We start from the raw sequence: 18,904 nt of genomic DNA, 5'->3' as shown, positions 1-18,904 counted from the left end.
CTTACTGTCTTAACAGGTCAGCTTTTGTGACTACCTTGCACTCATAAATCAGGACGTTTGCTGTCCCGGCAGATTTCGGGCCATGGGGACCTCCCTATCAAATCAGACAGAAATGAACAGGCAGGGTCAAGGCTGGAGCAAGATGAGAAGGGTGCTGCTGTTGGCATAGCCTTAACTAGGGCTGTTGGTTTTAGTGTATTTTCTTTTAAACGTTTTCATCTGTAGTTAGCCATGGCTGTATTTAGCTATATTCGTTTTTTAGTCACCAGTATTTTTCCATATTTATTTTGTGTATACATTAAACAGTAACACATATATTTGCACGGTAATGCAACTAACAAATGTGCAATGATATGTTGATGCCTGTCCAGTTGTAGCACAGTTGGTGGACATATGGAATACATAATAAACACACATGAATATATCTGCATAATAGCACAGACACATATTGAGACTGGCAGCTACTGAAGGAAATAGTATTTATAAGGGGTACATTCATGTATCGCATTAGAAATATTCATCAGGGCCCATGAAACCTAAGAAGGCTTTTAGGGACCCTCTAACATTACGTCACGTGTGCCCAACATCAAACAGGCTTCAAAGAAGTGGCCAAGTGGAGTACCTTTTAACCATCAAAATATGATGCCTAACAAGGTGCAGGCATAATTGCAAAAAATCCCTTTCATAACATGCTTCTCTGGGAATGGACCATGTTTGTTAACAATTACATGTTTAATCACAATGTGCATGGTTATCTTTTGTACACATCACTTTGTATGTTTAAACAAAACATTACTTTGGTGTTGCTCAAAGAGGTCTGTAGCGAGATGCGTTGTTGGTCCATCTGTCGTGAGGCGACGTCGGTCCATCTGTTGTGGAGCGCCATCGGTCCATCTTTCGTCGGGTAGCAGCTGTCCATCTGTCATGCGGAGGCGTCGGTCCATCGATCGTGTGGGGGAAATCTAATTCCTGGTCCTTGTTACTTATTGCATAGTATGAAACCCGCTGGAGAGCTCTGCAATGGCCTACAGTCCAGTTACCAAGCCTTGCAAGCGACCCTTATCAATACATAGTGAACACAGGTCATTCCAGGCAGCATTGGAAGAAGAGTACTTGTTTGTTGAATGGCCAAAAGAGAAAGGAACCTGTTTGCTTTGCAAAGAGAAAGTAATTGTTCTTAAGAGGTATAACCTGGAGCAGCACTACAAAACTCGCCACACAGGATATACTGAGAACTTCCCATTGCACACAAACCTGCGTTCTGCAAAAGGGGCAGCGTTAAAGCAATCGCTTCTTTCCCAGCAGAAGCTCTTTGTTTCACAGGTTAAGGAATCTAAGGCTGTTACTGAAGCAACATTCAAAATATGCTACTTGCTTGCAAAACATAAGAAGCCATTCACAGAGGCAGAGCTGGTGAAGAAACCGTTCTTCAGCGTTACCATGGATGAGTCCACAGATATAGGCGGTGTGGGCCAGTTATTAGTTTGGGTGAGGTATTTGGACAAATCACTTCATCCCAAAGAAGAGCTCCTGTGCCTTCTATCACTGCAAGGGCACGCAAGAGGATAAGATATACTGGACAGCATCTGCAGCTACTTTGAAACACCTCACATACCACTGGACACTCTTTTCAGCATCACAGCAGATGGGACTCCTGCCATGGTAGGCCATGACAAAGGCTTTGTATATCTACTTATAAAGAAGCTCACTGGACAGACTGTGATAGACTACCACTGCATTATTCATCAAGAGGTTTTGTGTGCAAAATTAAAGCATGGAGAACTGAATGACGTCCTAAACATTGCAAGCCCTTAATCATAGACTTTTTAAAGCTATGTTGCAGGATTCTGAAGCTGAATATACAGACCTCTTGATGCCCACTGAAGTGTGATGGCTAAGCAAAGGCAAAGTTCTGGAGCGGCTCACTGCTTTGCTCCCTGAAAATTAACACTTTGTAAACAGTAGAGGTCAATTATTCCCAAGAATAAAGAATGTAAAATTTCTTATAACACTCCATTTTCTTTTAGATATATTTGCACACGTCAATGCTCTCAATTTGATGTTGCAAGGCAAACAACAGCTTGTGTGCTCCAGGATGAATGGTATTTACTGACTTAAAAGCAAGCTTGCAGTATTCAAAGAACAATTGGATGTTGCTGACTTCACGCACTTCCCAAAACTGTTGGCTGTGACTCAGAGGTTTCCAAATGCATTGAGGAAATTTCTGGGGAGATCAAAAGGCGATTTTCTCAATTCAGAGTCCTCACCCCTCTGTTCAGGCTGGTTGAAAATCCCTGGATGGTGAGTGCACGAAATGTTGATGCTGTTAAACTTATTGGAATGAAAATGGCACAAGCACAAATAGAGCTGATAGACATGCAGCATAATTCAGCTCTTGAAGCATCTTTTTTGGGGCATGCACCAGAAGGATTCTGGAACATTGTGTCTTCTGACAAATTTCCTATTCTTTGTACAGTGGCCCAGAAAGTAATTTGTATGTTTGGGTCACCATATGTGTGTGAAAGTATGTTTTCCGCAATGGGACTGTTGAAGAGTAAACTCAGAAACTAAGCTTCAGACTTACATCTGGATCAGCTCTTAAGGCTTGCAGTTTCAGACATAGTACCAGGGGCGGCTCCTCTACTATGGCAAAGGAGTGTCACCCTACTGGCTGCGCCAGAAGCAAAAAATTAAAACATAGTTTACTATTGTTTTATTTTTCTGCTTCTGGCTCAGCTAGCAGTGCAGGGAGGGGCGGGGCTGGGCTGTGGGAGTTTGGGAGGAGGGAAGAGTGCAACTAAGTATGCATGTGTGTTTGGTTGGCTGTCTGAGGCCAGCCAAACACACATGTGCACTTAGTTTTCTCCAGCCCAGCTATGTTTAACAGCCGGGCTGGAATTGCACAGATCCCAGGACTGTGTCTGAGCAGCAGTCACTGCTGCTCAGGCCAATCCTCGCGCTGACTACTTTCATGCAAGGTTTTGCCTGAAAGCAGTGTCAGGATTACTGGGGAGCCTGTGCTGGTGTCACAGCAGTGAATGCAGAAGAAGAGGATCACGAGGCAGCAGGGAGGGAGGCAAGGTAAGTGCTTTTTTTTTTTTTTGTTTAACTCATCTCTGTCCCAACTCCCCCCTCCCCTTGAGTTATGTGGCCGCTGCCTCTGCATAGTACCAGATTATATGGACACTTCTTTGACTACCTATTTTTCAGACTCAGTTAAACCTGTGCTGCACTGGGCCTCTGCTGAATATTGGGTTAACAAGGATTACCATACAATGCCTCTAAAGATTGCCTTTGTCTGATAATAAAAATGTATTAGCCAACTGTCCTCCTTGTAGTTTTGTAGTTATATCTGGCTTCAAAATACAGCATTACCTAGTAATGTTTCAAGGTTTTTTCTTTTTTTTTACCTAGTAGCCATACTCCTGACACCACCCCCACCCCCACCCACAGACCCATCAGTGCAGCCCTTGACCACAAACCAGATTGTAATTTTGGTTCCTGGGAAAAAGTTTGTGAGTGCCCTTGGCATAAAACATGTAAACAGTCCCAACATCCTGAGATAATCATTAGTCTAAGAATTCTTACCTACATGCTATTGTCTAACATGAGAGCGTAACAGTGTTAGTCCATCTGCCAAACCCGGTCATAGGGAAGGAGCCCCGACCCAATACCTGGGAGATAGACAGGGGCTGTATTGGTAGACAGGGCTTTGCACAAAAAATAATACCTCATTGATGCATGTGTTGCATTGGAAAAATGTTTTTGTTTCTCTTACCTTTTCAAACATTGGATGAGTACTGCACTGTGCATCACACATTCAATGTGCAAACAATTTTAAAAAAATGTAGGCATAGTATTTTGTACTGGAAGGGCACCCCTTCGGCACAAAACCTATGTTAGACATCTCACACCCAGCACTGGAGCAGAGGGCAGCAGCATCATATCTTAGCAAATGTGGCTCTGCGCTGCAGCACATTACTTTTAGTAAACGTGCCCCAAGAGAATAAAAGCTGTTAATGATGTGAATATAAAAGAAACAATGCTGAGCTACTGTAAACTGCACCACAATCTTCTATACTCAAGTTCAAATATACATTTATTTACTCAATAGTCCTCTAGACATACAATAATAAATAGCAACATATCATCAATTATACTGTTTCCTTTAAATAAAATAACCTACACAATTGCACAAAACGACCTATGGCACAAGCAGCATAAAAATACTGGAGAGAAAATAACAACGTAATTGCTTCGAATCGATCATTTTTTCCATATTTTATGAGAATTGGTTGTAAAAAAACATTTACATTCTTTCTTTTTGTAACAAAAACATTATTTGTGTTTTTTTCCATATTAACTGTTAACTTTTTAAATCCACAATATCTATGGGAAGCAATCAGCTTTTATTGCATTAAATCGATTATCACTAAATCGTCTGCATGGAGGAGACATTACACATGGCGACCTCCCAGTTTAGGGAAGAAAGAAGCGGTATCTGGCAAAACGCATGGCAAATCCCTTAAGTAAGTTGCAAATAATATAGGGCCAGATGTAAAAAGGCGTTTGCGAGTCGCAAACGGCGAAAAACGCCGTTTGCAAGGCGTAAAAGCCTCACCGGTATGCAGAAATGCATTTTGCGAGTCGGATCCAACTCATAAAATGCATTTCCGACTCGCAAATAGGAAGGGGTGTTCCCTTCCTATTTGCGACTCGCAATGCAATGCAATTTAATTTGCGACCGCGAAAGCCGTCGCAAATGAAAATCGCAGTTACCATCCACTTGAAGTGGATGGTAACCCAGTCACAAACGGGATGGAAACAATAATAATTTTTCAGAGCTGGTAGTGGTCCTATGGACCACTGCCTGCTCTGAAAAATACTGAAACAAAAGGTTTCGTTTTTTTTTTCTAAGTGCAGCTCGTTTTCCTTTAAAGAAAACGGGCTACAGATAGAAAAAATAAACTGCTTTATTAAAAAGCAGTCACGGACATGGTGGTTTGCTGTCTCCAGCAGGCCACCATCCCCGTGAGTGCCCATACTCGCAATGGGGTCGCAAACTGCGACCCACCTCATTAATATTAATGAGGTGGGTCTTTGCGACCCCATTGCGAGTTGCAGAAGGTGCCTGAGACACCTTTCTGCATAGCAAATTGCGACTTGCAATTTGCCGTCTTACTACATCTGGCCCATAGATGCCAACCGACAGTCTTTCCGCAGCCTATTTCAATTTTCCCAGATAAAGTGACTTTGTGGTCCATTTCTACTCTCGCCCAGTTGCCCCTATGGAGTTCTTTCAAAATACTTAGAGATACTTGAGATTTCTAGTTCTTTTAAAATATTCCAGACTGTCTCTTTGCTAACCAAGTCGAAGGCTGCCCGAACGTTCACATACAAACAAAAGAGATTCCCCTTAATTTCTACTGACTTCCTTGCTAATGGCCATACGCTGAAGCAGTGGTCCATTGTTGAGCGGACCTTCCTTCACACCACCTTGTTCATTGCGAATTCAACTCGTTTCCTCGGACCTTTCCTTCAACCTTGGAGTAAATACTTTGTATAGACCTTGGCCTCAATGTCTATTAGGTGTATTTGCTTATAAATCTTTGCATTTGAGGGAGTGACTTTTAGGGTTATTTCCTTCAAAACTACCAAAAAAGTTTCAGTATACCAACTTTTTATGTTGGTGTATTCTAACTGAAGATTTTCAGCCTTCCCATGTATTTGAAAGTTAGCTAATATTTCTATCTGTTCTTCCTCTATCCACGTTGTTAATCCTATAAGACATCTTTACATGTACAATATCCTTTCTTTCGCCACAGTTTTACCAAGTTCTTACAATGTTTGTAGTGGGTAAGGTCACTGCCATCTAATAAGAGCACACAAACATCTGGGACTCTTTCAACTCAAAAGCCATCACGAGTGGGACTGATCAGAATGGGAGTTTCTACTCATATCTGAATTTAACACAGAACTCGTGATCAGGGTCACAGTGTGTAGGCGGCTATAGAAAATGTACAAAAGGGCAATTGTAAATGGCTTGGTATACCTAAAAGCATAACTGTAAAGTGAATTCCTGTATGTGCATCGGTCTGAAACACACAGGGGTTTAGTTTGAGCTATTACTTCGCACTATTAAAAAATAAATGATAAAAACAAGCAATGGCAAAGACAATTCTTCTGGCATTGGCAAGCTAGTGCAATGATTATCATCATTTACCATGAATAGATATTTCAGTCCTGTCTCCTGCAAGAGGCAACATTTACTAAGTATTAAAAGCTAGCTGTTTTCGTGCATGAGAATAAAAAAACTTAGCCCAAGGAAAACAAAATACCAGGAAGAAAAACAAACCTCATTCATGGCACAACATTTCCTGAGGCAAAAGAATTTTAAAAGTCTCTATTAATTTACCAAAAGCAGCTATCAATTTGTGTACATTGCGAGTACAAACCTTTAATATGCTTCCTGATTTAATGAAGTTCTTTTCCAGCACATTATCAAGCGCAGGGTCCAGCTCTTCTCGTATATCCTCAATAAGCAGAGGTCGCCCGAGTGAAAGACTGTCCTCAAGGTGTGTACGAAAGTATTTATGATTGAGCGAAGTTACCTGAAATACACATTACCACAAGTTGTACTTAAAAGCTGAAGATGGATTTTTATAAAATGCACAGCCGCCATAAAAGTAAAAGATAAATTAAATGGAAATAAACTGCAGTTTAAAATAGCAGACACAGAAAGAGTAAGGCAACCATCACCAGTGGAGCAGTTTGGAGAGAAGGTATTTATCACAACCAGTAAATACTGACAGCCCTGGGTGAGGTATACACTGGTCGTGGTAAATGCCTCTATTCTGAGCCTAAATGGGAACATGGAGCATAACGTGCTGAATTCCGTGAAATTCAACATGCTTGGGTGTTCATTTCGCATTTCCAAATGGTAAATTTCCCATGAACAATCTGACCCTGAAACACGTGTTTGCACAGGGATGGAACCCGAGGCTTGAGTTACAAACAGTTTGCGAGTCGGTAACAGTCACAAACTGGTTAGCAACCGCTAAATATGCTGTTAAGAAAGTATGACGACTTACTACATTTTTGTTTCCTAAAATTTCACACTGCTTCAACTAAATGCTGATGTCTAATGTTTGCGTTATAAATTACTAAACTACTAAAAGTATTTTCCAAACAATGAGTCACTATTTAGAATTAAATTACAAAACATTTGTGTAGGAAGTTGGCTCTGTACGTACTATTTCAATGTAAGAAATAGCATGCATAGAGTCCAAGGGTTCCCCTTAGAGGTAAGATAGTGTCAAAAGAGATAATTCTAATGCTCTATTTTGTGGTAGTGTGGTCGAGCAGTAGGCTTATCAGAGGGTAGTGTTAAGCATTTGTTGTACACACACAGGCAATAAATGAGGAGACAATTCCAGGCCAATAGGTTTTTATATAGAAAAATATATTTTCTTAGTTTATTTTAAGAACCACAGGTTCAAGATTTACAATCAATACTTTAAATGAAAGGTACTCCACTCAGGTATCATAGGAACTTTGAATCAGCAAAATAGCATGTACAGTTTTGGCACAAATGGCAATAAGCTATTTTAAAACTAGACACTGTGCAAATTTCAACAGTTCCTGGGGGAAGTAAGTATTGATTAGCTTTGCAGGTAAGTAAACCACCTACAGGGTTCAAAGTTGGGTCCAAGGTAGCCCACCGTTGGGGGTTCAGAGCAACCCCAAAGTTACCACACCAGCAGCTCAGGGCCGGTCAGGTGCAGAGGTCAAAGTGGTGCCCAAAACGCATAGGCTTTAATGGAGAAGGGGGTGCCCTGGTTCCAGTCTGCCAGCAGGTAAGTACCTGCGTCTTCGGAAGGCAGACCAGGGGGGGTTTGTAGGACACCGGGGGAGACACAAGTCAGCACAAAAAGTACACCCTTAGCGGCACGGGGCGGCCGGGTGCAGAGTGCAAACAGGCGTCGGGTTTGCAATGGAGTTCAAAGGGAGACCTAGGGGTCTCTTCAACGAAGCAGGCAGGCAAGGGGGGGGGCTCCTCGGGGTAGCCCCCACCTTGGCAAGGGAGAGGGCCACATGGGGGTCGCTTCTGCACTGAAGGTCGGATCCTTCAGGTCCTGGGGGCAGCGGGTGCAGTGTCTTTACCAGGCGTCGGGTTCTTGGAAGCAGGCAGTCGCGGTCAAGGGGAGCCTCTGGATTCCCTCTGCAGGCATCGCTGGGGGGGCTGAGGGGGGTCAACTCTGGCTACTCACAGGGTCGTAGTCGCCGGGGAGTCCTCCCTGTAATGTTGTTTCTCCGCAGGTCGAGCCGGGGGCGTCGCATGCAGAGTGGAAAGTCTCACGCTTCCGGCAGGAAACGTGCAGTCCTTTAAAAGTTGTTTCTTTGTTGCAAAGTTGTTTCTTCTTTGGAGCAGAGCCGCTGTCCTCGGGAGTTCCTGGTCCTTTTAGATGCAGGGTAGTCCTCTGAGGCTTCAGAGGTCGCTGGACCCTGGGGGACGCGTTGCTGTTGCAGTTTTTCTTGAAGTGGGGAGACAGGCTGGTAGGGCTGGGGCCAAAGCAGTTGTTATCTCCGTCTTCTCTGCAGGGCTTTCAGGTCAGCAGTCCTTCTTCGTCTTCAGGTTGCAGAAATCTATCTTGCTTGGTTCTGGGGGCCCTAAATACTCAATTTAGGGGTGTGTTTAGGTCTGGGGGGTTAGTAGCCAATGGCTACTAGCACTGAGGGTGGCTACACCCTCTTTGTCCCTACTTCCTGAGGGGAGAGGGGGCACATCCCTAATCCTATTGGGGGAATCTTCCATCTGCAAGATGGAGGATTTCTAAAAGTCAGAGTCACCTCAGCTCAGGACACCTTAGGGGTTGTCCTGACTGGCCAGTGACTCCTCCTTGTTTTTCCCATTATATCCTCCTGCCTTGCTGCCAAAAGTGGGGCCGTGGCCGGAGGGGGCGGGCATCTCCACTAGCTGGAATGCCCTGTGGCACTGTAACAAAGGGGGTGAGCCTTTGAGGATCACCGCCAGATGTTACAGTTCCTGCAGGGGGAGGTGAGAAGCACCCCCACCCAGTACAGGCTTTGTTACTAGCCACAGAGTGACAAAGGCACTCCCCCCATGTGGCCAGCTGGCAAAACTAGTCAGCCCACACTGGAAGTCGGGTATGTTTTCCGGGGGCATCTCTAAGATGCCCTCTGTGGTGTATTTCACAATAAAATGTACACTGGCATCAGTGTGCATTTATTGTACTGAGAAGTTTTCAGTGTAGACATTATGGTGCTGTGGAGTTCGTGTATGACAGACTCTCAGACATATACTCTTATGGCTACCCTGCACTTACAATGTCTAAGGTTTTGCTTAGACACTGTAGGGGCATAGGGCTCATGCACCTATGCCCTCACCTATGGTATAGTGCACCCTGCCTTAGGGTTGTAAGGCCTGCTAGAGGGGTGACTTATCTATGCCATAGGCAGTGTGAGGTTGGCATGGCACCCTGAGGGGAGTGCCATGTCGACTTAGACATTTTCTCCTCGCCAGCACACACAAGCTGGCAAGCAGTGTGTCTGTGCTGAGTGAGGGGTCCCCTGGGTGGCATAAGACATGCTGCAGCCCTTAGAGACCTTCCCTGGCATCAGGGCCCTTGGTACCAGGGGTACCAGTTACAAAGGACTTACCTGGATGCCAGGGTGTGCCAATTGTGGAGACAAAGGTACAAATTAGAGAAAGAACACTGGTGCTGGGGCCTGGTTAGCAGGCCTCAGCACACTTTCAAACCATAACTTGGCATCAGCAAAAGTGAAATGTCAGGGGGTAACCATGCCAAGGAGGCATTTCCTTACAATTCATAATTAGGACATTATTTGCATGCGCAAAATACCATGGATTTGAAACAGGTTTTAACTAGATGCTAAGTGTAAAAGAGGGTCCACAATGCCCTGCAAATCATTCCCAATGGCTGCACTCTATGCTGTAGTGAGGAGGGTGCAAATTCTGGGAGCTCAACAAAGGAGGAGGGAATGGCTATTCAAGCAGTGTGACTTTGACCAAACTGATGAGGAGGTGTATGCAAGACAATGGTTTACCAAAGGGGTAATTATTATTTTTAGATATTCTTTATTAGTTATCAAAAAAATGATAAAACATTAAAATCAAAGCAATCAAGCATAAACATGTGCCATGGAAAAATCTTGGTACAGAGGGATATGATTTCAGAGTTGCACTACAATTCGTAAGGGAATATTGAATGTCATACGGTGTAAAAGCTAGTCCCAAGAGCCCACAGATATCCAGGGGTAAAATACTACAAATAAGTGAGAGTGTGAAGGTCAGCCACATGTGGATATCGAGGTGGAGCTACCAGTCTTATTGTTCAAGGGCCAGTCTGAATTGGAGGGGTCCATAAAGGTAGACAGCAACTTGCCCCAAGTTTCAAGGTCCTCAGCTAGTTTGTCATCGGACCTGCATTTTCTCAGTCTCACTTCCTCTACTACAGCCCACTCCTCCACATCATCTACGCAATGGTCCAGAATTGGGCAAGTCGTGCCCATCCACGTGATTGCCACATGGCGCTTTGTCAAAACCAGAAGCAGGTGTAGAAACTTAAAAGCCATCTTCTGGCCCCTACCATGATGGACATCCCCCAGTAAGCAAGCAACCGGGTCAGGTGCACAAGAAATCAGCATCACTGCCACCACTCTCTCATCCACAAGGCCCCAGAAAGCATGGACCAGGGGACAATGCCAAGCAAGATGACCGTATCGGGGCACTGATGGGGCCTTGAGCAATCAATCCTGTGTAACCTGTGTGGTGTGTGCGAGATAGTGAAAGTGGGTGAGTTGAAACCTGGCAATACTGGAGACAGTGCATACTAACCCACACATGCATGACCATTGTGAGTCCCCTATCTCCCTCTCTAATTCTCCATTCCAGGCCACTCTAGTAAGAAAACGATCCTGCCCTACCCCCCAGTCCGCCGACATTGCCCTATAAAAGTGGGTGACCAGATGTCGTTCCACACCCATCTCAAAAAAGGTCCAGAAAGGTTGGGACATGGGGGGAGCCACTGAAAAAGAGTTCCAGATGTCCCTAGTGATCGCCAATAGGCTGATGTGTGGAAGGAAGTGCCCTGGCCCCACAGTGAAAGCATCTCAGGCTGCCTCAAAATAAACTAATTCCTCGTTAGGTAAGAGATCCCCTAAGGTATCACAGTCTCCATCTCGCCATGGGGTCATGTGAGCAAGCAAGTGAGTGCCTGGAATGCAGGTAGATCCCAGTAATTAAATTCCCTGGCCAATGGAGCCCTGCTTATCACCAATTTCACTGTGCACTCCCAAATCTGTGCTGTGTTGCATCAAAAAGAGCATCTGGCCGTTCCCTCTACCCTTCGTTCTTAGGAGGTGGGCCAGCAAGAGAGCATAGGAATCATTCTGCAACAGTGTCTTCTTCCAGGTGTCCCCCTCCATGCACCAGTGGCCTGCAAGTTGAATTTGCAAGACCTAATAATAGCATTCCAAGTTAGGGACCGCTAACCCCACTTCCTACAGGGGGTGAAACAGGATGTGTCTGGTAATCCGGGAACAGCCACCCAGCCAATCCAAAGAAGAGAGCAAAATATTCAGCTGACAAAAAACAGATGTGGGGATATGGCCGAATTGAATGCAAGAAAGGCTGCACGGTAACAGAACCATTTTGGAAAGGGCTACTCTTCCAATAAGGGAGAGTGGGACAGTATTCCAATATTGAACGCATTACCGAAGACCCCCAAGAATTCTATATTACAACCTTTTTCAAGGGGTATGTGTGACCCTCATACCCAAATAGAAGAAGCTGTTGGTCTCCCTGTGAAGGGATAGAACTGTTAAGGATGTAGGATCTGAGGTCCACAAAGCATTGAGCAGGAAGATCAAGGTCTTCTGATAGTCAGTCTGAAGACCCGATACCTTTCCAAACCTGGCTAGGTGGTCCAGTAAGTGCAGAAGCAAATGGTGCAGAGTAGAGTTAATGAAAGAGAGTGTCATCCACATATAAGGATACAAGATAAGTAGTGGTTCCAACAGAAATCCGCTAAGGGGTCATATCCTGCCGAATCCAGATGGCCATGAGCTCCATGGTCAGGGCAAAGAGGAGCGCGAACATGGGGCAACCCTGTTGTGCCAGGCTTCTGAACATGGTTTACCCACCCACACTCTGGCATTGGCCTGTATAAAAACTGAGCCCAGGAGCAGAACCAATGACCAATCCCCATGGCGGCCCGAATCTGCATTAATATGGCCACAGTATTGAAGTCCTTTGCTATATCGATAGAAATTATGCAAGGTCTTCTTCTCTGTGTTCCACCTTGTGCAAGACATGGGTTAGCTGGCTTAAATTAATGGTGGTATTGGGTCGGGGAATTAATCCACATTGATTCTCGTGGACCAAACAATACATGACGTGACCCAGTCAAAGGACGAGGGCCTTACTGAGGATTTAGGTTTTCGTGTTGATCATGGACAAAGGTCTATAGGAAAAGGAATCCGAGGCATCAGATCCTGGTTTAGGCCTCATGGAGATATAACATTCCCACATAGTTTCAGGAAGTACCACAGCGTTGTGTGCCTTCCGATATACTTTCAGTAGGTGTTGGGTAAGGGAAGGAGAAAAGGTCTGGAAATACTCTGCTGTAGTCAATCCCCACCCGGTGACTTGCCTTGAGGGAGCAGCCGAAGCACTTCAAGCATCTCTTCCAGGGTAAGATCAGCATCCAGGTTCACAACCACTTCCCCCTCCAAGGGAGGCAGAGGCATAAGACTTAGAAAAGTGTTTACGCAAAGTTGGGCTGGCAGATGAGGAGTGCAAAAGACACCTTCTAAGTGACTTCTGAAAGTCTCAATGATGCCCCTCTGATTGCGGACATTCTTTTGAGGTGTTCCAGAGGTGGAGCTCCAGTGAACGAAGGGACTCCCCGCTAAGGAGCCAGGCCAAGATATGGCCCGAAGTATCACCCAGTCTGTGAAGGAACTAGCGCTATGATCTAAGAGTGTATTTGTCCAATGGCTCCTGCTCCTCCTAAACACAATGCAATGACAGACAATTCTGCTTGGGCTCCCAAGGTGTTGTCTTGTACCTCTTGCTAAACATAGGCCAATTCACTTTCCCCCCTGCAGGACAGCATCCTCCTCACCCCGCAAGAAAGCCCCACACAATGCTCCCTAATCACCACCTTCAGCGTCAGTAATCCAACAGTGTGCCAACTATGGCACCTGGCCCCTCCACATCCTGAAGGATCTCAGGGGCCAGTATCCAATCCAAATGCAAGCATAGTGCAGTCTCCTAACCAAATTCACAAAGTACTGGGGCAAGGTCAGAATGATGCTGAGCCATATGGGCCACAGAGTGTACCTTCCCCTCCAATGAGTCTGTAGGAGGCTGGCCTGGCTTATAGTGGGTACCTTGTGGTACTTACACCCTGTGGCAGGTCAAGTTATCCCTTATTATTTGAACAGAGGTGTTTCTAGCAGCTTAGGCTGATAGAAGGTAGCTATGGCAAAGCAGCTTAGGCTGAACTAGGAGACATGCAAAGCTCCTACTATACCACTTATATAATGTAGCACAATATCATAAGAAAACACAATACTCAGAGTTACTAAAAATAAAGGTACTTTATTTTTAGGACAATATGCCAAAAGTATCTCAGAGAGTACCCTCACTTAGAAGGTAAGTAATATACACAAGTTATATGTACACAAACCCAAAACAGGTAAGTAACAGTAAGAAAAGTAGTGCAAACAACGTAGGATCACAATAGGATGCAATAGGTGAACATAGGTCTAGGGGCAACATAAACCATATACTCCAAAAGTGTTATGCGAATCACAAATGTACCCCAGACCTGTGGGAGGTTGTAGAGGGTCGCTGGGACTGTGAGAAAACAGTAAGGGTGTCCAAGATACCCCACCCCAAGACCCTGAAAAGTAGGAGTAAAGTTACCCTACTACCCCAGAAAGACAGAATAGTTGTGATAGGGGATTCTGCAAGAACCACAAGCACCAGCAAAACACTGAAAACGGATTCCTGGACCTGAGGACCTGTAAAGGAAGGGGACCAAGTCCAAGAGTCATGCAAGTGTCCGAGGGGGGGCAGGAGCCCAGAAAACCCAGAATGAAGGTGCAAAAGGGCTGCCTCCGGGTGGAAGAAGCCGAAGAATCTGCAAAACAAAAAGGCCTAGGAACTTCTCCTTTGGATGGAAGATGTCCCACGGCGTGCTCGAGGTTGCAGAAGTGTTCCCGGCAGAAATACCACAAACAAGCCTTGCTAGCTGCAAGAGTCTGTGCTTCAGGATTTTGGGTGCTGCTGGGGACCAGGAAGGACCAAGATGTCGTCCCTTGGAGGAGGAGACAGAGGGGCGCTCAGCAACTCAGAGAGCCCCCACAGAAGCAGGCAGCACCCGCAGAAGTACCGGAGCAGGCACTTAGAAGATCTGAGGACAGCGGTCGACTCAGAGCCACAAAGGAGGGTCCCACGACGTCGGAGTCCAACTCAGCGGGTTGAACACTGCAGGATGGAGTGCTGGGGACCCAGGCTAGGCTGTGCACTAAGGAATCCTTGGAAAAGTGCACAGAAGCCAGAGCAGCTGCAAATCACGCAGTACACAGGTTTGCTGTCTGGCGTGGGGAGGCAAGGACTAACCTCCACCAACTTTGGACAGAAGGGCAACTGGACTGTTGGAGACAGTTGGACCCAACTCCTGTGTTCCAGGGACCACGCTCGTCAGGATGATGAGAGGACCGGTGATGCAGAAGTTTGGTGCCTGCGTTAGCAGGGGGAAGATTCTGTCGATCAACAGTAGATTTCTTCTTGGCTTCCAGTGCAGGGTGAAGGCAGATAGCCCTCAGAGCATGCACCACCAGGAAACAGTCGAGAAAGCCAGCAGGATGAGGCTACAATGTTGCTGGTAGTCGTCTTGCTACTTTGTTGCGGTTTTGCAGGCGTCCTGGAGCAGTCAGCGGTCGATCCTTGGCAGAAGTCGAAGAGGGAAGTCCAGAGGAACTCTGGTGAGCTCTTGCATTCGTTATCTGAAGAATACCCCAGAGGAGAGACCCTAAATAGCCAGAAAAGGAGGTTTGGCTCCCAAGAAAGGAGGTTTGGCTACCAAGAGAGGTAAGAACCTATCAGAGGGGGTCTCTGACGTCACCTGCTGGCACTGGCCACTCAGAGCAGTCCAGTGTGCCCCCAACACCTCTGAATCCAAGATGGCAGAGGTCTGGGACACACTGAAGGAGCTCTGGGTACCTCCCCTGGGAGGTACTGGTCAGGGGAGTGGTCACTTCCCTTTCCTTTGTCCAGTTTCGCGCCAGAGCAGGGCTGGGGTATCCCTGAACCGGTGTGGACTGGTTTATGTAGAGATGGGCACCATCTTTGCCCATCATAGCATTTCCAGAGGCTGGGGGAGGCTACTCCTCCCCAGCCCTTCACACCTATTTCCAAAGGGAGAGGGTGTAACACCATCTCTCAGAGGAAATCCATTGTTCTGCCTTCCTGGGCTGGGGCTGCCCAGACCCCAGGAGGGCAGAATTCTGTCTGGGGGGTTGGCAGCATCAGCAGCTGCAGTGGAAACCCAGAATGGCAGTTTGGCAGCACCCGGGTTTTGTGCTAGAGACCCGGGGGATCATGGAATTGTCTCCCCAATACCAGAATGGTATTGGGGTGACAATTCCATGATCTTAGACATGTTACATGGCCATGTTCGGAGTTACCATTGTGATGCTATACATAGGTAGTGCCCTATGTATAGTGCACGCGTGTAATGGTGTCCCCACACTCACAAAGTTCGGGGAATTTGCCTTGAACGATGTGGGGGCACTTTGGCTAGTGTCAGGGTGCTCACACACTAAGTAACTTGGCACCTAACCTTCACCAAGTGAGGGTTAGACATATAGGTGACTTATAAGTTACTTATGTGCAGTGAAAAATGGCTGTGAAATAACGTGGACGTTATTTCACTCAGGCTGCAGTGACAGGCCTGTGTAAGAATAGTCAGATCTCCCTGTGGGTGGCAAAAGAAATGCTGCAGCCCATAGGGATCTCCTGGAACCCCAATACCCTGGGTACCTCAGTACCATGTACAAGGGAATTATATGGGTGTACCAGTGTGCCAATGAGAATTGGTCAATTTAGTCACTAGCCTGCAGTGACAAATTTGGAAAGCAGAGAGAGCATAAACACTGAGGTTCTGGTTAGCAGAGCCTCAGTTATACATTTAGGCACCACACAGGGAACACATACAGGGCACATACTATGAACACTGGGGTCCTACCTAGCAGGATCCCAGTGACACAGGGGCTAAAACATACATACATACAGTGAAAATGGGGGTAACATGCCAGGCAAGATTGCAATTTCCTACGGAGCCAAAGGCACTCCCCTCCATGGGGGTCATAGGAGGCAAGGTCTTGGAGACCAGGAATGGGTCTTTTGTGGTAGAGTCAGTGGTGCCATCCTTGTGGACCACAATGCGGCCAAGTCCTGTGGCTTCAGATGATGGGGATCTCTGCCTCAAAAACAATCATTTGAGCCGCTCCTAGAATGATCATGAGAGGGGTCGATGGCGCTCAGTGGACGTACAGGGAGTTGGGGACCCATATTCAGCGAGGACCAGACCTCCTTCAGATGCTCAACAACGTATGATTTCCCATCAGCCAGCACCCTAAGCTTTGCAGGATATCAAAACATTTGAGATTCATTTTGCGGTATTTCTTTAAAAAGCAATAAGGGACTTGCAGCGCTTCTGCACCTTGAACGTGTAGTTTGGGTATGTAGCAATTTGTGATTTTCAAACTGTTAGCCCAAGAGCTCCCTAGCAGCCCACAGGATGACATTCCTATCCCGATACTTCAAGATCCTAGCGATGAGAGCCCTGGGAGGCGCCTCTAGCTGTGGGAAAGGTGCCAAAGCATGGTGCACCCTGTTGTGAGAAGGTAGCCTCTTTCTAGCCTTGTTACCCCCACTTTTGGCCTGTTTGTGAGTGTATGTCAGGGTGTTTGTCACTGTTTTCACTGTCTCACTGGGATCCTGATAGCCAGGCCTCAGTGCTCATAGTGAAAACACTATGGTTTCAGTATGTTTGTTATGTGTCACTGGGATCCTGCTGGTCAGGACCCCAGTGCTCATAGGTTTGTGGCCTATATGTATGTGTCACTGGGACCCTGTCACACAGGGCCCCAGTGCTCATAGGTGTGCATGTATATGTTCCCTGTGTGGTGCCTAACTGTCTCACTGAGGCTCTGCTAACCAGAACCTCAGTGGTTATGCTCTCTCATTACTTTCAAATTGTCACTAACAGGCTAGTGACCATTTTTACCAATTTACATTGGCTTACTGGAACACCCTTATAATTCCCTAGTATATGGTACTGAGGTACCCAGGGTATTGGGGTTCCAGGAGATCCCTATGGGCTGCAGCATTTCTTTTGCCACCCATAGGGAGCTCTGACAATTCTTACACAGGCCTGCCACTGCAGCCTGAGTGAAATAACGTCCACGTTATTTCACAGCCATTTTACACTGCACTTAAGTAACTTATAAGTCACCTATATGTCTAACCTTTACCTGGTAAAGGTTAGGTGCAAAGTTACTTAGTGTGAGGGCACCCTGGCACTAGCCAAGGTGCCCCCACATTGTTCAGAGCCAATTCCCTGAACTTTGTGAGTGCGGGGACACCATTACACGCGTGCACTACATATAGGTCACTACCTATATGTAGCTTCACCATGGTAACTCCGAATATGGCCATGTAACATGTCTATGATCATGGAATTGCCCCCTCTATGCCATCCTAGCATTGTTGGTACAATTCCATGATCCCAGTGGTCTGTAGCACAGACCCTGGTACTGCCAAACTGCCCTTCCTGGGGTTTCACTGCAGCTGCTGCTGCTGCCAACCCCTCAGACAGGCATCTGCCCTCCTGGGGTCCAGCCAGGCCTGGCCCAGGATGGCAGAACAAAGAACTTCCTCTGAGAGAGGGTGTGACACCCTCTCTCTTTGGAAAATGGTGTGAAGGCAGGGGAGGAGTAGCCTCCCCCAGCCTCTGGAAATGCTTTCTTGGGCACAGATGTGCCCAATTCTGCATAAGCCAGTCTACACCGGTTCAGGGACCCCTTAGCCCCTGCTCTGGCGCGAAACTGGACAAAGGAAAGGGGAGTGACCACTCCCCTGACCTGCACCTCCCCTGGGAGGTGTCCAGAGCTCCTCCAGTGTGCTCCAGACCTCTGCCATCTTGGAAACAGAGGTGCTGCTGGCACACTGGACTGCTCTGAGTGGCCAGTGCCACCAGGTGACGTCAGAGACTCCTGCTGATAGGCTCCTTCAGGTGTTAGTAGCCTATCCTCTCTCCTAAGTAGCCAAACCCTCTTTTCTGGCTATTTAGGGTCTCTGTCTCTGGGGAAACTTTAGATAACGAATACATGAGCTCAGCCGAGTTCCTCTGCATCTCTCTCTTCACCTTCTGATAAGGAATCGACTGCTGACCGCGCTGGAAGCCTGCAAACCTGCAACATAGTAGCAAAGACGACTACTGCAACTCTGTAACGCTGATCCTGCCGCCTTCTCGACTGTTTTCCTGCTTGTGCATGCTGTGGGGGTAGTCTGCCTCCTCTCTGCACCAGAAGCTCCGAAGAAATCTCCCGTGGGTCGACGGAATCTTCCCCCTGCAACCGCAGGCACCAAAAAGCTGCATCACCGGTGCCTTGGGTCTCCTCTCAGCACGACGAGCGAGGTCCCTCGAATCCAGCGACGCTGTCCAAGTGACCCCCACAGTCCAGTGACTCTTCAGCCCAAGTTTGGTGGAGGTAAGTCCTTGCCTCACCTCGCTGGGCTGCATTGCTGGGAACCGCGACTTTGCAGCTACTCCGGCCCCTGTGC

The 18,904-nt window shown here is 46.7% G+C and overlaps 1 protein-coding gene across 1 annotated transcript in view; it reads right to left on the bottom strand.

The window, feature by feature from the left end:
- Positions 1–18,904, bottom strand: part of DNAH8 (dynein axonemal heavy chain 8) — a 9,979,189-nt gene that overhangs the window by 1,380,194 nt on the left and 8,580,091 nt on the right. Inside the window, exon 72 of the mRNA XM_069236651.1 lies at positions 6,456–6,611. Coding sequence (XP_069092752.1) covers positions 6,456–6,611 — 156 coding nt within the window. The remainder of the gene's footprint in view (positions 1–6,455; positions 6,612–18,904) is intronic.

The sequence above is a fragment of the Pleurodeles waltl genome, chromosome 5, assembly GCF_031143425.1.
Source record: "Pleurodeles waltl isolate 20211129_DDA chromosome 5, aPleWal1.hap1.20221129, whole genome shotgun sequence".
NCBI classification, from domain to species: domain Eukaryota; kingdom Metazoa; phylum Chordata; class Amphibia; order Caudata; family Salamandridae; genus Pleurodeles; species Pleurodeles waltl.
This window is presented reverse-complemented; position numbering and strand designations above follow the sequence as displayed.